Here is a 23,826-nt window from a genome sequence, read left to right as displayed (position 1 = left end):
CAGAATAAACTGAAAATAACAAATGTTGGCTAGGATATTGAGGAATTGGAACCCTTACCCATTGTTTTTGGGAATGTAAAATGGTACAGTTGTTGTGGATCACACTGACAGTTTTTAAAAACTGAAAATAGAACTACTATAAGTGCTGTTGAATTAGTTCCACCCTAGTGACTATATATTTATTGTTGTTATGTGCCGTGTTGACTCATAGCAACCCTGAATAGGGTTTCTGAGGCTGTTTCGTGGAACAGCTGGTAGTTTTGAACTGCTGACAGTGAGATTAGCAGCTCGATTTGTAACCACTACGCTATCAGAGCTCCGTGTGTGTGGTTTCCATGGAGTGACTGGTGAACTGCCGACTTTGCAGTTCAAACCAATCTTGCAGTCCAGTGCATTAACCCACAGTGCTACACCAGGACTCCGTAGAACTACCTTATGACCCAGCATTCTCACTGCTAAGTATAGACTTGAAAGCAGAGACTCACCAGTGTTTAATGTAGCATTATTTACAAAATGCCAACATGTGGAAACAACTGATGAAAGAATAAACAAAATGTGCCTATATACAGTGGAATACTACTCAGTCAGTAGGAGATAAGACATCTTGATGTCTGCTACAGTGTGGGTGGAGCTTAGAGACATGCTGATAGAAATAAGTCAACCACAAATATTGTATAACCTAACTTAAAAAAATAAGAAGAGGCAAGTGTATTAAAACCACAAAGCTTATTAGTGGTTACCTGAAATTGGTGGGAGAAGGGGAAAAGGAGGGTAATGTTGATTTTAAAAATGACATTATTTTATTTTAATTGTTAAGTTGTATACCTATAAAAAGTTAAATTGGCAAAAGTTGTGTAGCAAGCATATTACAACAGCAAAAAGCACACACGCAAAGAAGGAAGTAGCTGCTGAGGCTAGTTTAGTTTGTACAGCCAAGTAACTGTGAAATTTGGTTCCGTGGTTTGAAGGTTTAGGATCATGATTTCATGGGATATCCCAATTAATTAATTGACTTAATAATGCATTTAGGGTATCTATTCTTTCTAGTTTCCTGTGTAGTGCCTAAGATCTTAAAATCCTGCAAGCAGCCATCCAAGGCACAACAATTTATCTGTTCACCTGGAACAGCAAAAAGAAGAGTCAGAAATAGGAGGAGGAAATGGAATGTGTGGCTAATAGCCTCCATTATCAACTGCCTCCTTTGCCATGAGACCAGAAGAACTTGATCGTTCTAGGCTACCATTACTCAACATTTGGATAAAAATATTCCATAGAAGAATTCTGAAGAAAAGGAGGGAAAATGTAGAACAGTATTTCAAATTCACATGTACTCTAGACTTTCTGGTGCCGTGATGAAAGCTAGATGAGCCCTTGAAACTATGCCTTGAGATAATCTTTTAAATATTAAACCAATATCCCCTGAAATAATTTAAAATTTGAATAGTAGTGTAATTTAGCAAGTATAAAAAGTTTGCTTTTAGCATTATGCTCTTAATAGGCTGCCTATATATGATCACACTCTAAAGATTACAAAGGAACCTTAGCAGGCTGTGAGTTTGTACTATGAGGGATGAATATCGCAGTAAAGAAAGTGGGAAGAGTTGCATTGCTCCAAGAATGTAATTAATGTCCCTAAAGTGTACATTAAGAAACTGTTGAATTGCTGTAGGTTTTGCTGTGCAGATTCTTAACACAAAATAAAATTTAGGAGGAAAAAGACTGGGAATTGTAAAAAAAAACAACATTTAAAAATAATACATTAAATTTAAACTTTTAAAAGAAGATTTTTGAGATTTGGATGAATGAACAAAGATTTCTTAAATACATCACCAATCACATGATGATGATGATGATGAAGAACTTAAATTTTGTCGACTTGTTTCTGACTCATAGTGAACCCTGTATGGGGTTTCCAAGGCATGGCTATCTTTTTGGGAGTTGAAAGCCTCATACTTTGTCCTGCAGAGTGGCTGGTAGACTCAAACTGTTGACCTTGTGATTCACAGGCTAGTGATTATTATACAGAGCTACAACCCTCCCTAAATTCAGGTTTTGAGTCCATTTCAACTGACAGTAACCATATGTAGGATTTCTGAGGAGCAGTGGCTGGTTGAATTTTAACTGCTGCCGACCGTGCGATTCAAACCAACCCTGTGATCCTGTGCTTACTATCCTACAGTGCCACACCAGGACTTCAAATACATGCTATAATACCAAAAATTAATAGATTAGGAACGTGCTGTTTTTGAATCACAAGCCAAATAAAGGACTTGAATCCAGGATACATAAAGAACTCTCAGAATACAATATAAAGAAACAATTCAATTTTAAATGGGTGAGGAATTTGAATAGGCACTTCACCAAAGAATGTAGGTGGATGGCAAATAGCTTGTAAAATGATGTTCAACATTGTTAGTCATCAGGAAAATGAAATGACTAATAATGTATAGCATTTTTTTACATGCTTATTAAAACCACAACGAAACACCACTACATATCTATTAGAATGACTGAAATTTAAAAAGTGACCATAGCAGGTGTTGGCAAAGATGTGAAACAACTGGAACTCTCATATATTGCTGATGGGAATGTAAACTGATACAGTATTTCAGAAAACTGACAGTTTATCCCAAAAGTTAAGTGTATATTTATCATATGACCCAGCCATTCCACTCCCAGGTATTGGCCCAAGAGAAAATGAAATAAAAGTCTGTACACTTGAAGCAGCAAAAACTGTTCATTGACAGGTAAATAAACTGTGGTATGTTATACATATACTCAGCAATAAAAAGGAATGGATTAGTGATAAGCAACAATATGGCTAAATCTCCAAATATGTGAATAACAGAAGCCAGAAACACCCCTTCTGCCCCCAAAGTACACGCTGAGTGATTTCATTTATAAAATTAAAGAAAATTCAAACTAGTGGTTGGAAGCAGATGAATGGTTTTCTGAAAATGGGAGGAAAATTGACTATTTTGTGAGTGATGGCATATTTACTATTTTGAATGTGGTGATTTCATGGTTACATGTATAACATCAAGTTTTACACCTTCTTTGTTGTTAAGTGCTGTCAAGTCAATTTAGACCTGTAGCAACCCTGTATAGGGTTTCCAGGAGCAGTTGGTGAGCTTGAACCGCTGACCTTGCCGTTTAAACAACTTTGCAGTTTGTCGCATTAGCCCACAGTGCTATAACAAGACTCTATACAGTTTATTTTATGTCAGTTGTATAAGATGTTAAGAAAAACAAAATATAGGTAGGTAATATTTTCTTCCTGGTGAAACTGTGTTTCCCAGTCTACTTCTGTGTTAGTCCCTTTTTAAATTCGCTTTGAATCAAGTGTTTCGTGGGGAAAAGTATCTTGATAGCATATGTGAAGAATTTGTTTCTATCTCTGCTTCTATTTTTATGTGACATGATGAATGAATGAATGACTTGGTTTGCAGATTGAAGGACTATCCCCAGTATTGTCAGCACTTGGCTTCCATCAGTCACTTTATGCAATTCCCACATCATTTACAGGAGGTATGTGCCTTCTATGTCTAAAATCTCTTTAGTAGTTTTAGGCTTATTTATTGGCACTATTTCTAGATTGTTTAATTTGGGATTTGTGAGGAAAGGCAGTAAGATTTCTTAATGATTGATTGACATGATCTAGGTATACATAGTTGTTCATTTTACAACTTGGTAATGGAAAGTAAATGGCTTTCAAATAAGACAAAAAAAATGAACCAAGAGTACTGTAAAATTATTTTCCCCTCTTAGAATCGTGAGGAGAACGTAAATTAGATGTCTGAATTTATGTTATAAACTTTTTAACCGTGTTTCTCCCTCCCAACTCCTTATAGTATATTGAGTATGGGCAGCAGTCTAGAGATCCTCCTGTGAAAATGCAAGGCTCCATCACTACCCCTGGAAGTATTGCACTGGCTCAGGCCCAGGCTCAGGCCCAGCTTCCAGCAAAAGCTCCTATTGCTGGTCAGGTTAGCACTATGGTAACCACCTCAACAACCACCACTGTTGCTAAAACGGTTACAGTCACCAGGCCAACCGGAGTCAGCTTTAAGAAAGATGTGCCAGTAAGTAGGTCTTTTTCATTCCTCCAGAATTTATTAAGTTGTAGTATGTCCACTGTTGTTGTTGTTAAGTGCCATTGAGTCAGTTCCAACCCTTAGCAACCCTGAACAGGGTTTCCCAGGCTGTAATTCTTTACGGGAGCAGAAAGCCTCATCTTTCTTCTGTGGAGCAGCTGGTAGTTTCGAACTGCTGACCTTGCGGTTCGCAGCCCGTTTCGTAACCACTACGCTACCAGAGCTCCTTAGTATGTCCACTAGTGGGCATATATTTTACCATTATCGTTAATACATGCTTATTAAAGGAAAAGTATAAAGACCAACATTTCTCTCTATGTATCACTAAAATCTCACAAAATTTCCCAGAGGCAATCACTTATGTTAATTCAATCCATATTCTTACTTGATGCTTTGGATGCAGTCATACCGTGGGTATATTTTTTTTCCCTGAGGAAACTTGTATACATTCACTTTTGGCACTTGTCAAGCAAGCAGTTCAGCCTCTGTTTCATTCATGTACCTTATTATTATTATTCTTTTTTAGCCTTCTATTAATACTACAAATATAGATACATTGCTTGTGGCCACAGATCAAACTGAGAGAATTGTGGAGCCACCAGAAAATATCCAAGAGAAAATTGCTTTTATCTTCAACAATCTCTCTCAATCAAATATGACTCAAAAGGTGAGCAATACAAATGCTTTTTTTCCCCCTAATAGGTTAGAGGAGTTTATTTTTAGGTTTGTTTTAATACTCATTTTCAAGTTAGCAGGGATAGAATCAAAGTGAAAGAACTGTGAACGCCAGTGAAGTGGTTGGTTGTAGCTTTTATGGATGTTAAGTAACACTTTAAAATGTATTGTTTTTACAGTAAGCTGTTGACTTTTTAAAATCACCTTCACAAGCTCTTAGTGATGGAAGATTTTACCTGTACTTTTAACATCTCTTCCTAGAGATCATTTATAATATTTGCTATATATATTCTGTATCTCAAACAATGGCATACTCTCATGACAGTCTTATGGGGGTAAAAACAGCATTAAGACCGATACGTCTCTTCTAAAATTATCTTCTAGGATTTGGAAATTCCAGTTTTAGCCAATTAGATAAAGTAAGTGTATTTTAAGATATAGTACAAGTACCATCTTTTAAAGTTTTAACATACTAATTTGGGAGCAAAAATTCCATGAATTAAGACCCTTAGCATACCTTTTGTAAAAGAGTAGTTTCAAGCTTATAGATGATTCCCAGAAATGGAAATTTAGAAAAACATAATTCTGGTATTAGGTGTGTTGTCCTCTTACGTTAAAGGGGGAGGCAGGTGTGTGTAAGCTGATGGCAGGGACTCTCTGTTTACTAATTTCAAAGCTGAAGGTAACCTTAGATATTTCAGTCTTTGTCACCCAGTTCCACAGACTGCACTCCTGTGGACCATAGTATGTAGCATCTCTGATGTGGGGCAAAGACATGGCATCCTGAGTTGGCATCTAATTAATATTGCATGGAGACACGTGCTCTTGTGTGGGTCATAGAAATATAACCTGTATTATATTTTAACATATGCTTCCCCTCTCATATTGATTGGCTAGGTTGAAGAGCTAAAGGAAACTGTGAAGGAAGAATTTATGCCCTGGGTTTCACAATACCTTGTTATGAAGAGAGTCAGTATTGAGCCAAATTTTCACAGTCTGTATTCAAACTTTCTTGACACACTGAAGAATCCTGAATTTAACAAGATGGTTCTCAATGAGACCTACAGAAACATCAAAGTAAGTGTTGACTTGCATATTTCCATTCATTGCTTCTTTGAATGTGCAAATACCTGATTGTATAGGTGGGTTTTATTTTTGGTTTATTTTGGATGTGGCCGTTTTCCCTATTGTTAAGTGCCATCAAGTCATCCAACTCCTAGTGACCCTATAGAGTTTACAAGGAGTGGCTGGTACCTCAGACTTTGCACTTAGCAGCCTAGTGTTTATCCTACCAGGACTCCGCCTATAGCAGTGGTTAAAGTGTTTGGCTTCTAACTGAAAGGTCAGTGATTTGAACCCATCAGTAGCTCCATGGGAGAAGAATGTGGCAGTCTGCTTCCACAGAGATTTAACTGCCTTAGAAACCCTATCTGGCAATTCTACTTTGTTTTTATAGGCTTAGTATGAATTCTGATCAGCTCTATGTCAGTGGGATTTTTGTTTTTCCCTGTGTATTGCCTGTTTTGGATAAATGAAAATTAAGTTTTTAAGTTAAATTGAAAATTTCATCAATTTAATCTTCATATGTATAGCCCTATGTATGGTTTACTCTTGAAAATAACCATTAATCCTGAATTTGTTTTCACCATTCCATGATGCATGATTACTATCGTAAGCCTTTTGAACTGCGAGGTCGGTGGTTCAAGCTCACCAGTCAGTCACTCCTCGGAAACCCTATACAGGGTCGCTATGGGTTTAACAACAACAACTTGCTATATATATCAACTAAAGTATTGCTTTGCGTATTCTAAAACTATGCATATGATACCACCTACTGTGTTTCTTTCCCCACCTACCAATATTGTTTGCAGTATGTTCTAATCACTGTTTAAAAAAAATTTTTTTTAAAAAAAAATTAGACATAGCTTTAAAGAAATACAATACTGCTAATGGCATTTAAGTTTTTAATAGCTCTGGCTAGTAAAAACTGTGAAATGTATGCTTGTATGTTGTCTAGTTTTCAAGTGCCAAATGTCTCTAGAATTTTAACCCATTAGTAGAATATTTTGTCTAAGATTCTCAGCAATTTCTTTCACGGATCAACTGTTCGTAATGAGCTGACACCTGTTTTATCACATTTTTATTTTTTAATGAGGAATACATTTTAGAACAAAAAGCAGTGTGAGCCAGCCTACATCTGTGATTATTATTTGCTGAAGAACTTGGCATAGTGGCTAGGAACCAGCACTATATTTAACCCAATGGATGGTCGTGGTTCCCATCCTTGGTTACGCTGTGGTGCTAAAGCATTCCCTGGCTCTCCTGCTTGCACAGCTGCCTCGGTGCCCTTCTGCTGTGGCTGTCAGGAAGGAAGGGACATAGTCACATTCCACTTGTACTAGATGATCTCTGATAACAAGAGTAACTGGGATGCCTAAAAGTTTCCAGATACTCTGAAGCAAAATTCTCAAGATTTTCCCTTTTAAACAAAGATTTTAATGTAGCCGTAAATGAAAAGGTAGGGGTGTGTGTTGCCCAAGCATGCCTGTGATGGTTCTTTTCCCCCTTAGTAAAATAAGAACTGAAAAATGAGCATAACTAAACCCTGTGAAATGGATTTTCTATACATATGAAGTGTGTAAGCAATATGGTACCTTATTACAGAAAGTTATTTTTGGTTGTTGCCAGAGATATATATTGACCTGGATAAGGGATGCATAAAGACTGCAATTGGTGATCTTTTTTGTTACATTGCTCTCTATATGCCCGCTGTCAGGAAGTTATGCTTAACAGTAGTTTGATGTGTCTGGATTTAACGTATTAGCTTTACAAAGAGATTTCAAGTTGGATCTACTTCAGAGCCAGCTAGAGTTACCAGAATTTTAAAAAACTTGAAGGATACATGGCCCTTTTAACAGTGTGTACCTTTTGAAATCTATACCTGTGTAAAACTGTAGAAGTGTTACTGTTGGATAATGAACAGAGCAAAATCATATTGTCATAATATATGGAGTGGATGGCTTTATGACACTCTTCTCAAAATTGGTTGGCTTCTTGGGTAACATCATTTTATAGTTGGGTAATGGAATTCTCAAACATTTAGCAGAGAATGTTTTTTCATAATTTCATTCTCATTCTTATTAGGTGCTCCTGACATCGGATAAAGCTGCAGCCAATTTCTCAGATCGTTCTTTGCTGAAGAACTTGGGTCATTGGTTAGGAATGATCACACTAGCTAAAAATAAACCCATCCTACACACTGTGAGTTTCAGTTGAATGAAATTTAAGATTGTTTATATAGCATATTGAAGGAACAGAGCACTGGTGTGTGCAGTTAGTCTAGGAGTGTTAACCCAAAAGTCAGTGGTTGAACTTCACCAGCACTCTGCAGGAGAAAGGTGTGGCAGCCTGATCCCATAAAGATTTACAGCCTTGTGGACCCTATGGCACAATTCTGCTCTGTCCACTAGGGTCAGGAGGAGTTGGAGACAGCTGGATGGCAGAGGGTTTAGTTTGTTGTATGGTCTATTATGTCCAACGGTCTTAACTTGTTTGGGGATATTAGCATTGTTATTAGGTTTTTATAAGAGTTTGGCATATTTAAAACCCCTAATTTCATGCTCCTGGTACCCTATTAGGAGCCCTGGTGACACAGTGTATTAAGTGTTGTCCTGCTAACTGAAGGGTCAGTCAGTTTCTGTAAACATTTATGGCCTTGGAAACACTGTAGAGCAGTTCTGCTGTTTCCTAGAGGGTCATTATGAGTTGGAATCAACTCGATGACTGGGTATTTAGGTTTTAGCAAGAGGTCATTGTCACCTCTTTTTTCTAAGACAGTCATCACATATTATGTTGGTTCCTATTTCTGGGATGAGCTTGGCAAGGTACCTTTCTTTGTGATAGCTTTGGAACGTATTTCTAGCCTTAAAAAATATTTTTCCTATTCTAGGACTTGGATGTAAAATCTTTGCTGCTGGAGGCTTACGTTAAAGGACAGCAAGAATTGCTCTATGTAGTACCCTTTGTTGCCAAAGTTTTAGAGTCTAGTATTCGTAGTGTGGTGAGTAATTTTAATATTTCATTGATAGCTAATTTTAGGAGTTGGTTGTTTTAGCACAGTATCAAGAAATTATACCCTGTAACCACAGAACCGCTTTTTCTTAGTGGAGCTCAGATTTGCAATTTGTGTAGCCAGTTAAGACAATAAGATTGTGCTTATAAGGGGTGGTTTTGGATTTTTAATGTTTTTTTTTTCTGAAATGTGGCATAGTATAGGTGGAAGGCTTAAGAGATTTTGTTATTGTCCCATAGCTGTCTAGGTCCTTAAATGTTTTAAGTAATCCAAAGTAAAGGTTGATTTTTGGACATCTTAACATAATAGCTTTTTCTTTAGGTTTTTAGACCACCAAACCCCTGGACCATGGCAATTATGAATGTATTAGCTGAACTACATCAGGAACATGACTTAAAGGTAAATTATTTTCTTGGAACATGTTCTGCCTGGAAATTATTAAAAATTATAGTAAAGACATTTGGGGGAAGCATGATAACTGGGTAAGAATAGAGAATATTACTAATAAAGCTAAATTTTTCCCTTTTAAAATTCTAATCAACTTTTGTATATAGTTAAACTTGAAGTTTGAGATTGAGGTGCTCTGCAAGAACCTTGCATTAGACATCAATGAACTAAAACCAGGAAACCTCCTAAAGGATAAAGATCGTCTAAAGAATTTGGATGAACAACTCTCTGCTCCAAAGAAAGATGTCAAGCAGCCAGAAGAACTTCCTCCTATTACAACCACAAGTGAGTTGCAAGTTATAGTCTCGCTGATTTTCTTGTGTGTTGTCATGTCAGTTGTGACTTGTGACGATCTTGTATAGGGTTCCTGAGGCTGTAAATCTTACAGAAGCAGAAAGCCTCATCTTTTTCCCTTGGAGCAGGTGGTAGATTTGAACTGCTGACCTTGTGGTTAGCAGCCCAACAGTAACCCACTATGCCATCAGGGTTCCCAAGTTTAGCCCTCTCCTTATCAGAATGTTTTTTAAATGGTACATTTTTGTGTTCATAGCAAGTTGTAATTGTTCCACATTATATGTTACTGAAACTATGATTTCAGGTGAACCTTCTAAATTGTTTAAGAGGAAGTTAGTAATGCTAGCTGTTACCTCACCTCATATTGGCATTATTATTGCTAAGTGCCACTGAGTCAGATCTGACTCAAAATGACCCTGTACATGGTTTCCAAGGAGCGGCTGGTAAGTTTGAACCGCTGACTTTATGGTTCAAATTGACCTTTTGATCTAGTGCTTTATCACACATTACATGTGCTATATACTTAACTAATGCAATCCATCAATTATTCTTCATATCACAATAGGCAGGGTTATATCTCTTAGTTGTTTAGGAGTTCAGAAACCAGTTGCATGGCATGATCACCTGTGTTTTCTCTAAACCTGGAAGTGCCACATCAGGTAGAACTACGAGGGGGTTTTGGGTTATGTGAACTGGGTCAGAAGGTTGGAATGGCAGATACTAAAGAATTGGGGAGAGACATGCCTCGAATAATCTTGGTGTTCCTTTGTCAGCCCTCTATAAGTGAAAGCACATAGGTGAAATCAGAGAGTGAGGTTTTGTAGCATAGGTTGTTTTACGAGGCCAGAACCTGCTAATATGTCATGATCCCTCACTAATTTTTGTGTTATCTAGAGGTTTACATGTGTCATTCAAATCTCTGGTTTAGTAAAAGAATTTCCCTTGTGGTATTTAGAGTGGAAAAGATGTGGCACCTGTGATCTAGTTGGTAATCCAGCTAGTTTATATTAGATATTGACCACTCAATGCCCACTAGATTTTGTAATAATATTATTTTACATTTAGCAACTTCTACGACAGCAGCTACCAGCACCACCTGTACAGCCACAGTTCCACCCCAGCCACAATACAGCTACCACGACATCAATGTGTATTCCCTCGCAGGCTTGGCACCACACATCACTCTAAACCCAACGGTAAGCAAAAAACCCTTCACCTCCATAGCCCAAGTTCCTAATTTGTGACCTGTTCCTTTTCTCTTTCTCGCCTTCTGGTATCCTCGGTCAGAAGCATTGTTGCAGGAATCAAGAAATGTTGTGTATTATAGTTGGAGTATTTTTCACTTCTCTGAAAATGGTCATTGTAACTAGACATTGTTAATATTAGTTCCTCATACCTAAATCTATAATATTAAAAAATCAAGTCAGCAGGCATTAAAATTCTGAAAATTCCTTATGCGAGTCAGATTACCTTTACTATATGTACGTATTCTACAACTCTTAAAAATTTATTTCCCTTATCCTGTTGCCTCAGTATCATATTAAGCCTTTTATTTTTGGTAGCTGTCTGAAAACTGAGCTTATCTTTGTGTGTGTGTAAAATTTCCAGTTTAAGGTCTTGAAAATGGGACTTGTTTGACATGGCTTGTTTCTGGGATACAGTTAGGTCTAAAGCCTCCCATCAATCTTTTTTCTCATACTCTGTGCTCAAGAATCAGGGTGATGATAATTTATTGTTTCTCTTTAGTTTGTTTTATCCCAATTATGGTACCTAGAGTTTTCATGGTGTTTTTGTCTTTTAGAGAGTGAAATGCTCACAAGTAGAAAACTGTCATCACTAACTACATCATCGCGCTTTCATTTTAAAAGAACTTGAAAGGATTTTAAAGCAATTACTGTAACTTGTCTTTTCATGGTTTTATATATAGTAGTAGCACTTAGTTTTTGAAATAAGTGTACATAGAAAAATTGTAGTTCTCTTTTATACCAGTAATCTGATTACTTTTATATTTTCACAATGAATATTTTAAACATTTCCTACCTTTAATTGGGAGTATTGAGACACACTTCTTTAAGAGTACTTGAGCCATAAATGTGAACAGAGCAGGAAATAGGTAATGCATCTTGTAGTGAAGAATTTGTTCAAACTTGGATTTGAAAAGTCTAAGACATGACTATTATCCTGTACCACAGGGTGCGCTCAGTGATTTTTCCTTGATGTAATTATTTTCCAGCGTTCTTTACACTGGTTAATTTTAAGTAGAAATTGACCTTGAAATAATTGTAAAATCATGGGTGTGGTTTCTGATAGAAATTGGTTTCACTTTTTAAGTAAGCTGCTTGTTTGTCCCCACCTAGATTCCGCTGTTCCAGGCCCATCCACAGTTAAAGCAGTGTGTGCGTCAAGCAATTGAACGGGCTGTCCAGGAGCTAGTCCATCCTGTGGTGGATAGGTCGATTAAGATTGCCATGACTACTTGTGAGCAAATAGTCAGGAAGGATTTTGCTCTGGATTCTGAGGAATCCCGAATGCGAATAGCAGCTCATCATATGATGCGTAACTTGACAGCTGGAATGGCCATGATTACTTGCAGGGAACCTTTGCTCATGAGCATCTCTACCAACCTGAAAAACAGTTTTGCCTCAGCCCTTCGTGTAAGTTGATTATTTCCCTGGTAATGTAAAACTCAGTAATACTTGTCAGATTCTTTTTCTTTCTTATAGTAATGGATATTACCACATATTTGAGTAATATCCTTATTTATTTGATGTCTTCCTTCTTCTTAGATTATAAAGTCTTATAAGTGAAGGATCATGCCTGCTTGTTGCGTCCCTAGCAAAGCATACCTGTGTGTTCCCTGTATAGAACGTAGATACATGGGGGTGTCAAAAATTCTTGGAAAAATAGAATTAAAAGATAATGGAATTTTTCCATGAACTTTTTGAAGGTTCCTCACATACAAATGTTTGTTAGTTTGAAGAAAAGCATATATATTTTTTAACATTGACAATTACTTCATTGACTTTATAGGTATTGAGTCTGAGATGTCATGGTTTATAATACTTAATTGTTTTCATATTATTTGCCATCTAAACAACCACCTGATAAAGATGCTAAGGGCAGATGTTCTTCTCATTCTACCAATGAGGAAATTGAATTCAAGGACCAGAGCTAATGAGTCCTAAATAGAGCCAGTACTTGGAACTGTAACTTATTTGATTAATGCATTGCACTTTTAACTCTCCTAAGCTATCTATCTACAGAATGCCTTAAGCTTTTTTGTGTTTTTAAATAGACTGCATCCCCGCAGCAAAGGGAAATGATGGATCAGGCCGCTGCTCAGTTAGCTCAGGACAATTGTGAATTAGCTTGCTGTTTTATTCAGAAGACTGCAGTAGAAAAAGCGGGACCTGAGATGGACAAGAGATTAGCAACTGTAAGTTTTTAGCATTTGACTTTTAAGTATGTATTTTTTCGATTTAAGAAAGTACCTCATAACAAGAACCTCAGTGACTTCTTTTGTTTGCAGGAATTTGAGCTGAGAAAACATGCCAGGCAGGAAGGGCGCCGATACTGTGATCCTGTTGTGTTAACATACCAAGCCGAGCGGATGCCAGAGCAAATCAGGCTGAAAGTGAGTATTTGGGCTTCTGTCTCTCCCTTCCGGCCCCATGCATGTTTCCTTTATGTTCTTATTGCTTGAGATTTCTCACCAGGAAAACAGTTCACGTTGTTTAATGTTTCTGAGAAACCTCTAATTTTTGTAGTATTTCATTATAGGTTGCCTATGGAGCAGGTATGAGACTAGGTTTCCGTTAAAATTGATGAAATGCTGCTGTAGAGAGTTCAATGGCCTGTTAGTTATTTTTATGTTTCCCAATTTGAGCTTTCCCGCTCACATTTTTTAGTATTTGTCTTTTTAGTGACTGTTGTTTAATGGTCCTGGCAGGGTGGTGAGACATCTGGTCACTTGGCCGGCTCCAGTGGAGAATTAGACTGACGTGCTCCAATTGGAGCCAAACTTGATAAATTGATAGTGAAGGTGATTCTTCAACCGTACTTGGGGCATGAACACTGCTCTTTGGAAAGTTTGTGTATGTGTGCGAGAGGGTGAGTGTGCTCAGTCATGCTGCCATTGTCCCATCTCAGAACCTGTGGATGCCCCCATGGAAACTTCCAACTTTCCAAAAAGCTTCCTTTAATTATGGAGTGAATATTCTCAAAATAGGTTTTCTTCATCCAAGGTTGGTGGTGTGGACCCAAAACAGCTGGCTGTTTATGAAGAGTTTGCACGCAATGTGCCTGGTTTTTTGCCTACAAATGACTTAAGTCAGCCAACAGGATTTTTAGCTCAGCCCATGAAGGTAAATACTTGCCTTAAATCAAATACAGTGTTTTATAGATTAATTGCAATGTCTTATCATTTAATGTATTACTTGCTTTCAGAGACTTTAACATGGGAGGAAATGCCCACAGTTGTTGAGTGTACTTGTTCTTTGTATCAGATCACATGACAGAATAAGGGGATTTAAATTTTTTGTATTCGAATTGATTAAAGGTTGCTTTTTTTTTTTTTTTTAAATTTAAACTCACACTTACTGCCTAAGGAGAAGAATTTATATGGTAACCTCAAGACATTCTCCTTCCCCTGTTTTGTTTTGTGTGTTATTTTTAAATTTGAACTCACACTTTTTGCCTAATGAGAAGAATTTATATGTGGTAACCTCAAGATATTCCCCTTCCCCTGTTCTGTTTTGTGTTTTTTGTTTGTTTGTTTGTTTTAAATCAATTTTGGAGAACTTTTTTTAAAAAAGATATCCTCCTATGGAAATAACTATAGTACAACTACTAAAATCAGGAAATTAACATGTTGTTGCTATTATGTGCTGTGGAGTCGGATCCCACCCATAGTGACCCTGCACAGGGTTTCCGAGGATGTAAATCTTTTTGGGAGCAGAAAGCCTCATCTTTTTCCCGCAGTGCATCTGGTAGTTTCGAACAGCTGACCTTGCGGTTTGCAGCCCGATTTTGTAACCACTACGCTACTACCATCCAATTCTTGGGAGTCCTGGAGTGTCATAATAAGCATTGGACTGCTAATTACAAGGTCAATGCTATAAACTCACCAGCCACTCCTCAGCTGAGTCAGAAACGACTCAACAGCATTCAACAACAATCCTTAGTTAGACCTCATTCACGTTTTAGTAATAAGTAAATACAACTAGTTCTGAACCCCACACATAATTTTCTAGAATGTCCTGTGATTTGGACTTCTCTGGTAGTTTTTGCATGATTCGCTCAGTCCATCCATCTAGAATAGTAACAGCACAGAAGTGATGCTTTGTTCCTACGCTGTCTTGTCAGACTGTGACAGCTGAACCAAGCAGTCTTTTCCATGGGAGCTTATGAGATGCCATAAGGGATCACAGTCTGTCCATTATTGACGTTCTCTGTGATCACTTGATTATGATGATGACTTTTCCATTGCCATGTGAAACTCCCTTCTCCCCTACCTGCCTTTTACTGCCTCTTCAATGGTGTTAAGACTGAATTGTTAGGGGTATGGAAGAGCCCCCACCATGTTTTGAAGAAAAATATAAATATAGGAGTAAACATAGCAATAGACATCTCATTTGATACACATGCCAATAAAAAAAAACATTTATTTTACTTATCTCATTTGGTTGTTATTCTTCTCAAAACAGCAAGCTTGGGCAACAGATGATGTAGCTCAGATTTACGATAAGTGCATTACAGAATTGGAACAGCATCTGCATGCTGTCCCACCAACATTGGCCATGAACCCTCAAGCTCAAGCTCTTCGAAGTCTTTTGGAGGTTGTTGTATTATCTCGAAATTCTCGGGATGCCATAGCTGCTCTTGGATTGCTTCAGAAGGTTAGTTTTTTTGTTTTGTTTTTTGAAACTTTTTATTATGAATTGAACAGATGGTCTATTTTATGTTTGACAAATAATAGACTTTGTTTCATCTCAGAATTGCAGTTCCCTCCATGTAACAACAGCTCTATCCCCCTTCTTCTCTGTGGTTCTTATTTCCTTTCCACCCCTCTTCCCAACTCTTCTGAACTTTGTCCTTAGTTAAATGTTGCCCTTTTGATCTTGAATGGTTGACCATTCATGGTGAGCACACATTACTATTGTTGGAGTCCTGGTGTGGTGCTGTGTGAGTTCACGCGCAGGACTGCAAGTTAGTTTGAACTACAAGGATGATGGTTCAGCTCACAAGTTGCTCCTCAGAAACTCTATACAGGGTTGCTGTGGGTCAGAACTGACTCAGCGGTACTTAACAACAACAGCAATATACCTATGTGCTGCTTGGCTAAAAATTGGGCCATGAGAGTAAGTTCTGTTCCAGTCCGGACGGGCAACTGAGGGCCGTAGTCTCATGTTCCTCCAGTCTCACACTCTGACCAGATTTTGAGTATTGTTCCACATTTTCTGCCTCTCTATCCAGGACTTTTTAATGTGATCCTTTCAGAGCAGTTGATAGTGGTAGACAGGCACCATCTAGTTCTTTAGTCCTCAGGGTAATGGAGACTGATGCTCACATGTTCTATCAGTCCTTTGGACTAATTGGTTCCAAGTCTCTTGGATTTACTTTTCTTTCTTCTGTACATAGAGAGACCAGTAGTTGCACTGTAGATGTCTGCTTATGAGATTTATAAGATCCCTTTCGCTACTCGTCAGTGTAGAATGCAGAAAGAACATTGTCTTTGTGGACTATGTTAAGCGATTTGACTATGGTGTTTCCTGAGACTATGGTCCTTAGCTCCCAGACCCAACAACTCAAGGTGTTTGATAATGTTTAGAAAGTTTTCTTAAAAAATGTTGCCCCTTGTATGCTCTACCACATTTGTAGATGTGTTTGCAGTAAAGGTAAATACCCATGTATACCTTTATATATTTGTTGAGTATCTTCCCATTCTCCCTCTTGTTCAGCTTCTGTATCTGTCCATGTATCTACTTGTAGAACACTTGTATTGCAGGGTTGTTTATTTGATAGTATTTACCGCTATTCCCTTTTAACCTTGCCTTTCCACCCTGTGTCTTTATCTGTAGAAAGTTGGTCTTTACACTGTTATTTTTACAAAAGGTTAGATTTGTAAACACTGCACCATTACCTACATATTAGTGCAGTTATGCTTTACATTTTTTAAATTAATAGAAGTTTGCTTATATAAGCAGATGCTTTTTTCCCCAGTATGGAGTATAGCCATTGAAGTTATAAATGATAAAATAGGAAGTGTTTGATTTTTCTTAGAGAAAGATTTTCTAGGAATATTATTGAAGTTAATATTATTTTAAAAATAGTCCTTTCGATTCTGAAGAACAAACAAGTTGGCAAAGTTGATCCAAGTACCTGGATAATGTGGAAGTCAGTAGGGAGCTTTGGATTTTGACACGGGGAGTCAGAGAAGCCTTTTATGACAATGAAGAACACAGAATAAGTATGAGTTGGGTAAAATTTACAGTTTGTGTGTGAGATTAGTGAAAGAATATTAGAAAATGGAAGAGTTTATCCACTTTCCAGAAGTGTGTTATAGTTTGATATTTGGGCCGAATTACCTTTTTCCATTGTGCTAAATCCTTTCTTTTCTTCCATAGGCTGTAGAGGGCTTGCTCGATGCAACTAGTGGTGCTGATGCTGACCTGCTGCTGCGTTACAGGGAGTGCCACCTCCTGGTCTTAAAAGCTCTGCAGGATGGTCGGGCATATGGGTCTCCATGGTGTAACAAACAGATCACAAGGTCAGTGTCCATCTCAGAATGGAAATTATGGGATTGTGTCTTCATATGCACAGCCTTCCTTATGTCCAGAAATTTTCAGAGCTTTAAACTGGTTTTTTTCATTTCAGTCTTGTTGGTGAAGGGAAATGGAATGGATCTGAATTTATAAAATGTACATGAACTAGAACAGGAAAGTTCAGTATTGACTCTTATCTGTAAACTTAACTTCCCTCTTAGTAAACAAGGGACGCATGTATACTACATAGCAACCAAATCTGTTGATTGACTGACTGAGTCAGTCCCAAAGTGGTGCCCCAAAGATGGTGACCGACCCCTGCAGCCTCCAGTGTTTGTCACTGTCCACAGTGCCAGCAGTCATCCAGTTCCCCCATCTGTCTCATGTAAGGGCTTACAGTTTCAGGACTTTGGTCCATGAGTTTTCCCATTTTGGCTACCATTCCACTTCACCCAAATTTAAAAAATTTAGGTTTGTTTTGGCTTGCTTCATCAGCCATGTTTGAACTGATTTGAAGCCCAGCTTTTCTGCCCAGAAGGCAAATGGAATAATTAGAATTCCTAATTGTGAGTAGGGAGAATTGTTAAATGGTTGTCCTTTTTTTCTGTCTGATGCAATCTTATTGATGAATATCTAATATTTTACTTTGGTGATTAAATTATAGGCCATTTGTATAGAAGGTTTTATTGATGCCATAGTTATGGTGTTCCATAGATTAAAATTTTAAATGTCTTAAATGGAATCCTGTTTTCTAGGCTTTGATAGCAAAGCCTGAATTTTAATACTGGATACTTGTGTTTATTATTGATTGTTTTGAAACTTTGATACTGATTTACTGTCAATGCTCAAGGTGTCATCTCCATTGGATAAACAGCCTTTTCTTTTACCCAATATGGTATGGTTAAGCCTATATGAATACAGAAATAGTGACTTTCTCTAGGTGCCTAATTGAGTGTCGAGATGAATATAAATACAACGTGGAGGCTGTGGAGTTGCTGATTCGTAATCATCTGGTCAATATGCAGCAGTATGATCTTCACCTTGCTCAGGTATGAAAGGGCTTCACTTGTGCAGAAACAAGAACTCCGTTAGTTGGGATGTGTATTAGCTGTAAATGTTACCATTCTTACATTGTGCTTTCTCTGTTGGCAGTCAATGGAGAATGGTTTAAACTACATGGCTGTGGCATTTGCTATGCAGTTGGTAAAAATTCTGCTGGTGGATGAGAGGAGTGTTGCCCATGTTACTGAGGCAGATCTGTTTCACACCATTGAAACCCTCATGAGGATTAATGCACACTCCAGAGGCAATGCTCCAGAAGGGTGAGGAATCCCTGTGTCTTCTGAGAAAACCTTGGAAATGAATGGGCCAACTTACTAACATTTCCTGTTGTGATTGCTTGTTCTTCAACGTACAGGGATCTTTGTTACTGTTATTGTTAGTGCTGTGAAGTCAGTTCTGAATCATTGCAACCTTATAAAGGTTTCCGAGGAGCAGCTGGTGGGTTTGAACCACTAACCTGCAGTTAGCAGCCTGCTGTTTATCTTACAGTGCCACACCAGGACTCCATGGGTGCTTGAAGCCAAGCCCCCTTGTATCATGATACATATAATACTAGACTTGATGACAGAGTCCTAGGTTTCCGTCCTGGTGTGGCCACTCAAAGCTTTTGTGATTATATGCAAATGACTTATCTTCCCTGTGTCTCTGTTTTTGTAGAAAATGGAAATATTATCTCTGTTGATAATTAAGGGAAATAACATGAGGAAAACATGGCACATAGTAGACATGCGGTGACATTTCTTAGTTCTGAACACCAGTTCCTTCACTGCCTTTTTTTTTGGTCTTGTTCAGTGTCATAGAGTTGGTTCCAACTCAAAACGACCCTGTATAGTGTTTCCAAGGAGCAGCTGGTGGGTTTGAACTGCTGATTTTGTGGTTAGCAGTCCAATGCTGATCCTCCAGTTCCACACCAGGTTTTTTTGGTTTAGAAGTGGTTTAATGAGGGTGGGCATTTGCATTGTATCCTTTTAAGTCAGCAGACCTGAATAGAACATAACACGCAGCAAAGTGTAAGACGAAATCGCCTGTGCGGCTGAGAAGATTTTGACTCATAGCAAGCCTGTGGGAGAGACTAGAACTGTTGTTGCCTAGGGTTTCCAGAGTTAACCTTGATGGCAGTAGACTGCCACATCTTTCTCCTACAGAGCAGCTGCTCGGCTTGAACCACTAACCTGAGCCTGCACCACCAGGACTCCTTAAGCACAAGGATGTTGTTGTTGTTGTTAAGTTCTGTCCAGTCCATTTCGAGCCATAGCGACCCTGTATAGGCTTTCCGAGGAACAGCTGGTGAGCTTGAACCAAACACCCACCTTGCAGTTCAAACAGCTTTGCAGTCTGGCACATTAACCCACAGTGCCACACCACTAGTTTTGTGTAAATATGGAATTGGTTAAGTGATTATCAGTTTGTGGTTTCTGTTAAATAAACAAATTGCCAAACTGCATATCTGTGAAATCACAACCATGAGTAGACTGATTTTTATCTTCTGCTTACTGTACTAGATTGCCCCAGCTGATGGAAGTAGTGCGATCCAACTATGAAGCAATGATTGATCGTGCTCACGGAGGTCCTAATTTTATGATGCATTCTGGGATCTCTCAAGCTTCAGAGTATGATGATCCTCCAGGCCTGAGGGAAAAGGCAGAGTATCTTCTGAGGGAATGGGTGAATCTCTACCATTCAGCAGCAGCTGGCCGTGACAGTACCAAAGCTTTCTCTGCGTTTGTTGGACAGGTAGAGCTTTTGGAAAGAAAGGTGCTTTTTATTCAACATAAGTAGGGTGTGATGCCTCCACTATTAAAGCTCAGTATTATGTACCTGTGGCCAGACAGTTACCTCCATACTCATGCAAACCAAAAGTGCCCTCATCATTTCTGCTACATTGATGGGGTTGATTGTTTTTTCATTGTTGATTACTAAGCAATAGTAAGGTCAATATTCTCCACCCAGCCATAGCTCTTACTCATCCCTTCAACTTCAGTGTACAGAGCATATTGAGTCATTAAATTACGAAATGAATATAGTAACTTTACTAGCTTGATAATCAGCACGGGCTAATAAATGACAAAACTTTTCATAAAAAACAAAAAAATTAAACATAACAAAACAAAGTATTCAAATGACAGAGCATTTTATTGCATTTTCTGAGTTAAGTAGCTTAACTTACCTAAAACTTACTACCATGTTCCTTTGGGGAATAGTTACCAGTATATATCTTCACTCAGTTTAATCTAAATTAGGCTTTATTTTTTTGAGGGTTAGGAACCAGACCCCTAAAGGTTTGACAGGAATTCTTGTGACTAGGATGAAGAGATACCATTTAACATTTTGCTTTTGATCATTACTGGCTACCTTTAGCCACTGTGAGGGACTAATAAGGAAGGACCAGGAAGTCATTGTGTCCTAATGTTCTTGATAGAGGTCTGCTCTTTCTTGAACTGACCTTAGGACTTCTTTAACAGCACAGTTATTTTTAATGTTTGTTGTTTGTTGAGTGGGAGATACCTTATTTCTGTAATTGACCATTATATATATCTTTGATTGGAGGCCAAAGACTTATGCATATCAACCAAAGAAAGATAACAGATTAGGTTTGTTTCAAATAAATGATAAATTGAATGGGAAGAGCTGATTTGAATTTAAAAGAATTTAAAATTTAAATCAGATTTACTTTTCAAAGACAAATGTTACTTAGTAAGTCATTCTGAAGGAGGTCTCTTCCCCAAAAAAAGGACCTAGGAAAGTACAAAACATAACATTGTCCATAAAAATCACAATGCTAATGTGTCTATAGTTGATCTCTGATTTGCATAGAGGAAATTCAAATCCCTTGGTTTTTGTGATCATTGTTATTTCATGGGTATGGATGTGGCAGCTGTCTCAGCTCTTACTGCTGGCTTATCTGCTCTCATTTCTCCTTCCCTGTGCACAGAATGCATTACACTTTTCTGTTCTCCTTTGCACCCTTTTGAGAATTTGCTTTTCTTATATATGAGACGTCATTCCTTCTTCTCTTACTAGTTTTTTAGATTTCCTACTAATTAAGCTGTTTTCTTGCATATCAAGGAACAGTTTATTTGTTTTATGATTTCCAAGACAACCCTCTGGACTTGAGTCACAGTCTTGGTTTCTTTGTTTAGTAAGCATTGCCTGCCTTCTTCCTCTGCAGCTGTAACACTCGTTTCACTGTCTTTTTCTTTTTTGGGTCCTAGCCTAACAACTTTTCCCGCTCTGCTTTTTCTTCTAGATCACATGTCATAATCGTAGACTCCTTTTAAATATCCTTGCCTTTTCAACTTTAAGTGTAATAATTTATTGCATGAAAATACCTGGATGTGATCTCTGGACACTTTCATTTAGTATCTACTTGTGTAATTATGTTTAATTTTCGGGGGTTAACCTAGTTAAGAGTTTCAAAAGCTTCCACCTAGTTTCATTATCAGTATGTCAACTAGAGAAAATTACCGTAAATTTTTGGGAGAAAGCAAAGTATATGTAATTTAGTCTCCTCCATGTGAGAAAGATGTGTTGTCCAGCATGTCTTTGTATGATCTCAGTGGTGGACTACTTAAAGTTGGTTTATTTTACATAGTTCGTTTTCTAAATTTTTTGGCTGTTGACTACTATTAATTGCCATGATATTATCTCATTCTCATTTTCCATGTCTATTCTCCGTTAAACAGGAACTCTGTACTGGTTCCTTAGAGGAGAAGTCATTCTAGTGAAGTGAGAAATATAAGTGTGACAATAGAAATGAGAGAAACCTCTTCAATGTGAATATTAAAGCTATACGAACCTTATTCGTTTGTTTTTGCTCACTGTCTCTTCTGCACATTTTTGTTCCCATGGCAGATGCACCAACAAGGAATCCTGAAGACAGATGACCTCATAACAAGGTTCTTTCGTCTGTGTACAGAAATGTGTGTTGAGATCAGTTACCGTGCTCAGGCTGAGCAGCAGCACAATCCCGCTGCAAATCCCACCATGATCCGAGCCAAGTGTTACCACAACCTGGATGCCTTTGTCCGCCTCATTGCCCTGCTGGTGAAGCACTCAGGGGAGGCCACCAACACTGTCACGAAGATCAATCTGCTGAACAAGGTCTAAAATCCTTTCTTGTCTTTGTCATGGTGTGCTGGAAGTCTATGTCAGTGGCCCTACTTTCCCTCCTCAAAACAAAACACAAAACACAATTATTGTAGCATCCCCCTTTCTATCCTAAAACTGAATTCATAGGTAATATACAAATCTAACTATCAATCTAAACAAAAGAGAGAGAGTGTAAGTACCTTAACTGAAATTTAAAAGAAACAATGCATAATGTGTTTCAGTATGTTAATGTTAGTTTATGAATACACTAGAAGATACTCTGTTAGTACAAGGTTTACCCTTATGCACAGATACATTGTAAACGGGATGTCTAGAAGTGTCCATCAATACAGGTATAGATTGGCAGCTCTGTTCCAAAAGTGACATTGTATTTGTTGACTTGATATTTCTGAAAAGGAAGCTTGAATATTTAACAACTGATATAATAAATATGTGTGTAAAGCCACTGAGATTTTGGAATCAGATTTTTTAAACCATTTGTTACTTTTCATCTTCATGTCAGACCAGTAAAATATGATTATTAAATTGTGGTAGCATGGTAAAATATAAAAGACCCATTTTGATTTCTAGAACTTTAGTAAAACCAGTGGATGTTTGTAAAGGCATTAAAATTCAGAGAGAAAGAAAAAACAAATACATTGCTGCAGTGTACCAGTTTTTTAGTCAGTATATATTCTTTACTGTGGGGCTTGTTGTTGTTAGGTGCCATCGAGTCGGTGCTGACTCATAGCAATCCTATGCACAGCAGAACCAAACACTGCCTGATCCTGGGCCAACCTCACTATTATTGCCACGCTTGAGCCCATTGATACTGCCACTTGGCCAATCCATCTCGCTGAGGGTCTTCCTCTCTTTCTCTGACCTTCCACCTCACCAAATATGATAACGTTCTTCAGTGACTGGTCCCTTCTGACAATATGTCCAAAGTATGAGAGACGAAGTTTGGCCGTCTTGGCCTCCAATGATCATTCTGGCTGCACTTCTTCCAAAACTGATCAGTTGGTTCTGTGGGCAGCCCATGGCACTTCCAATGTTCTCCTCCAACATCATAACTCAAAAGCATCAATTCTTCTACGGTCTTTCTTATTTATTGTCCAGCTTTCGCATGCTTTTGAGGTTATTGAAAATACCATGGCTTGGGTCAGGCACACCTTAGTCCTCAAGCCGACACCTTTGCTTTTCAATACTTTAAAAAGGTCTTGTGCAGCCAAGGAAGGTAAAAAAGCATGATTGAATGTGGTCAGTGAGTTGTTGAAAAAAAGACTCTTTTTTTTTTTTTTTTTTTTTTAAAGGTTTTTATTGTGGATTG

At 38.0% G+C, this 23,826-nt stretch overlaps 1 protein-coding gene across 1 annotated transcript in view; it reads left to right on the top strand.

Moving 5' to 3' along the window:
- Window positions 1–23,826, top strand: part of CNOT1 (CCR4-NOT transcription complex, subunit 1) — a 135,791-nt gene that overhangs the window by 86,606 nt on the left and 25,359 nt on the right. The window contains exons 22-40 of the mRNA XM_006863578.1: window positions 3,450–3,528; window positions 3,852–4,082; window positions 4,621–4,761; window positions 5,667–5,846; window positions 7,914–8,030; window positions 8,719–8,829; window positions 9,163–9,240; window positions 9,396–9,573; window positions 10,648–10,778; window positions 11,940–12,236; window positions 12,878–13,018; window positions 13,112–13,216; window positions 13,827–13,946; window positions 15,288–15,479; window positions 17,208–17,350; window positions 18,286–18,394; window positions 18,498–18,667; window positions 19,910–20,141; window positions 22,260–22,508. Coding sequence (XP_006863640.1) covers window positions 3,450–3,528; window positions 3,852–4,082; window positions 4,621–4,761; window positions 5,667–5,846; window positions 7,914–8,030; window positions 8,719–8,829; window positions 9,163–9,240; window positions 9,396–9,573; window positions 10,648–10,778; window positions 11,940–12,236; window positions 12,878–13,018; window positions 13,112–13,216; window positions 13,827–13,946; window positions 15,288–15,479; window positions 17,208–17,350; window positions 18,286–18,394; window positions 18,498–18,667; window positions 19,910–20,141; window positions 22,260–22,508 — 3,004 coding nt within the window. The remainder of the gene's footprint in view (window positions 1–3,449; window positions 3,529–3,851; window positions 4,083–4,620; window positions 4,762–5,666; window positions 5,847–7,913; window positions 8,031–8,718; window positions 8,830–9,162; window positions 9,241–9,395; window positions 9,574–10,647; window positions 10,779–11,939; window positions 12,237–12,877; window positions 13,019–13,111; window positions 13,217–13,826; window positions 13,947–15,287; window positions 15,480–17,207; window positions 17,351–18,285; window positions 18,395–18,497; window positions 18,668–19,909; window positions 20,142–22,259; window positions 22,509–23,826) is intronic.

The sequence above is a fragment of the Chrysochloris asiatica genome, unplaced genomic scaffold, assembly GCF_000296735.1.
Source record: "Chrysochloris asiatica unplaced genomic scaffold, ChrAsi1.0 scaffold00055, whole genome shotgun sequence".
NCBI lineage: Eukaryota > Metazoa > Chordata > Mammalia > Afrosoricida > Chrysochloridae > Chrysochloris > Chrysochloris asiatica.
Note: the sequence above shows the minus strand (reverse complement) of the source record. Positions and strands in the feature narration are given on the sequence as shown.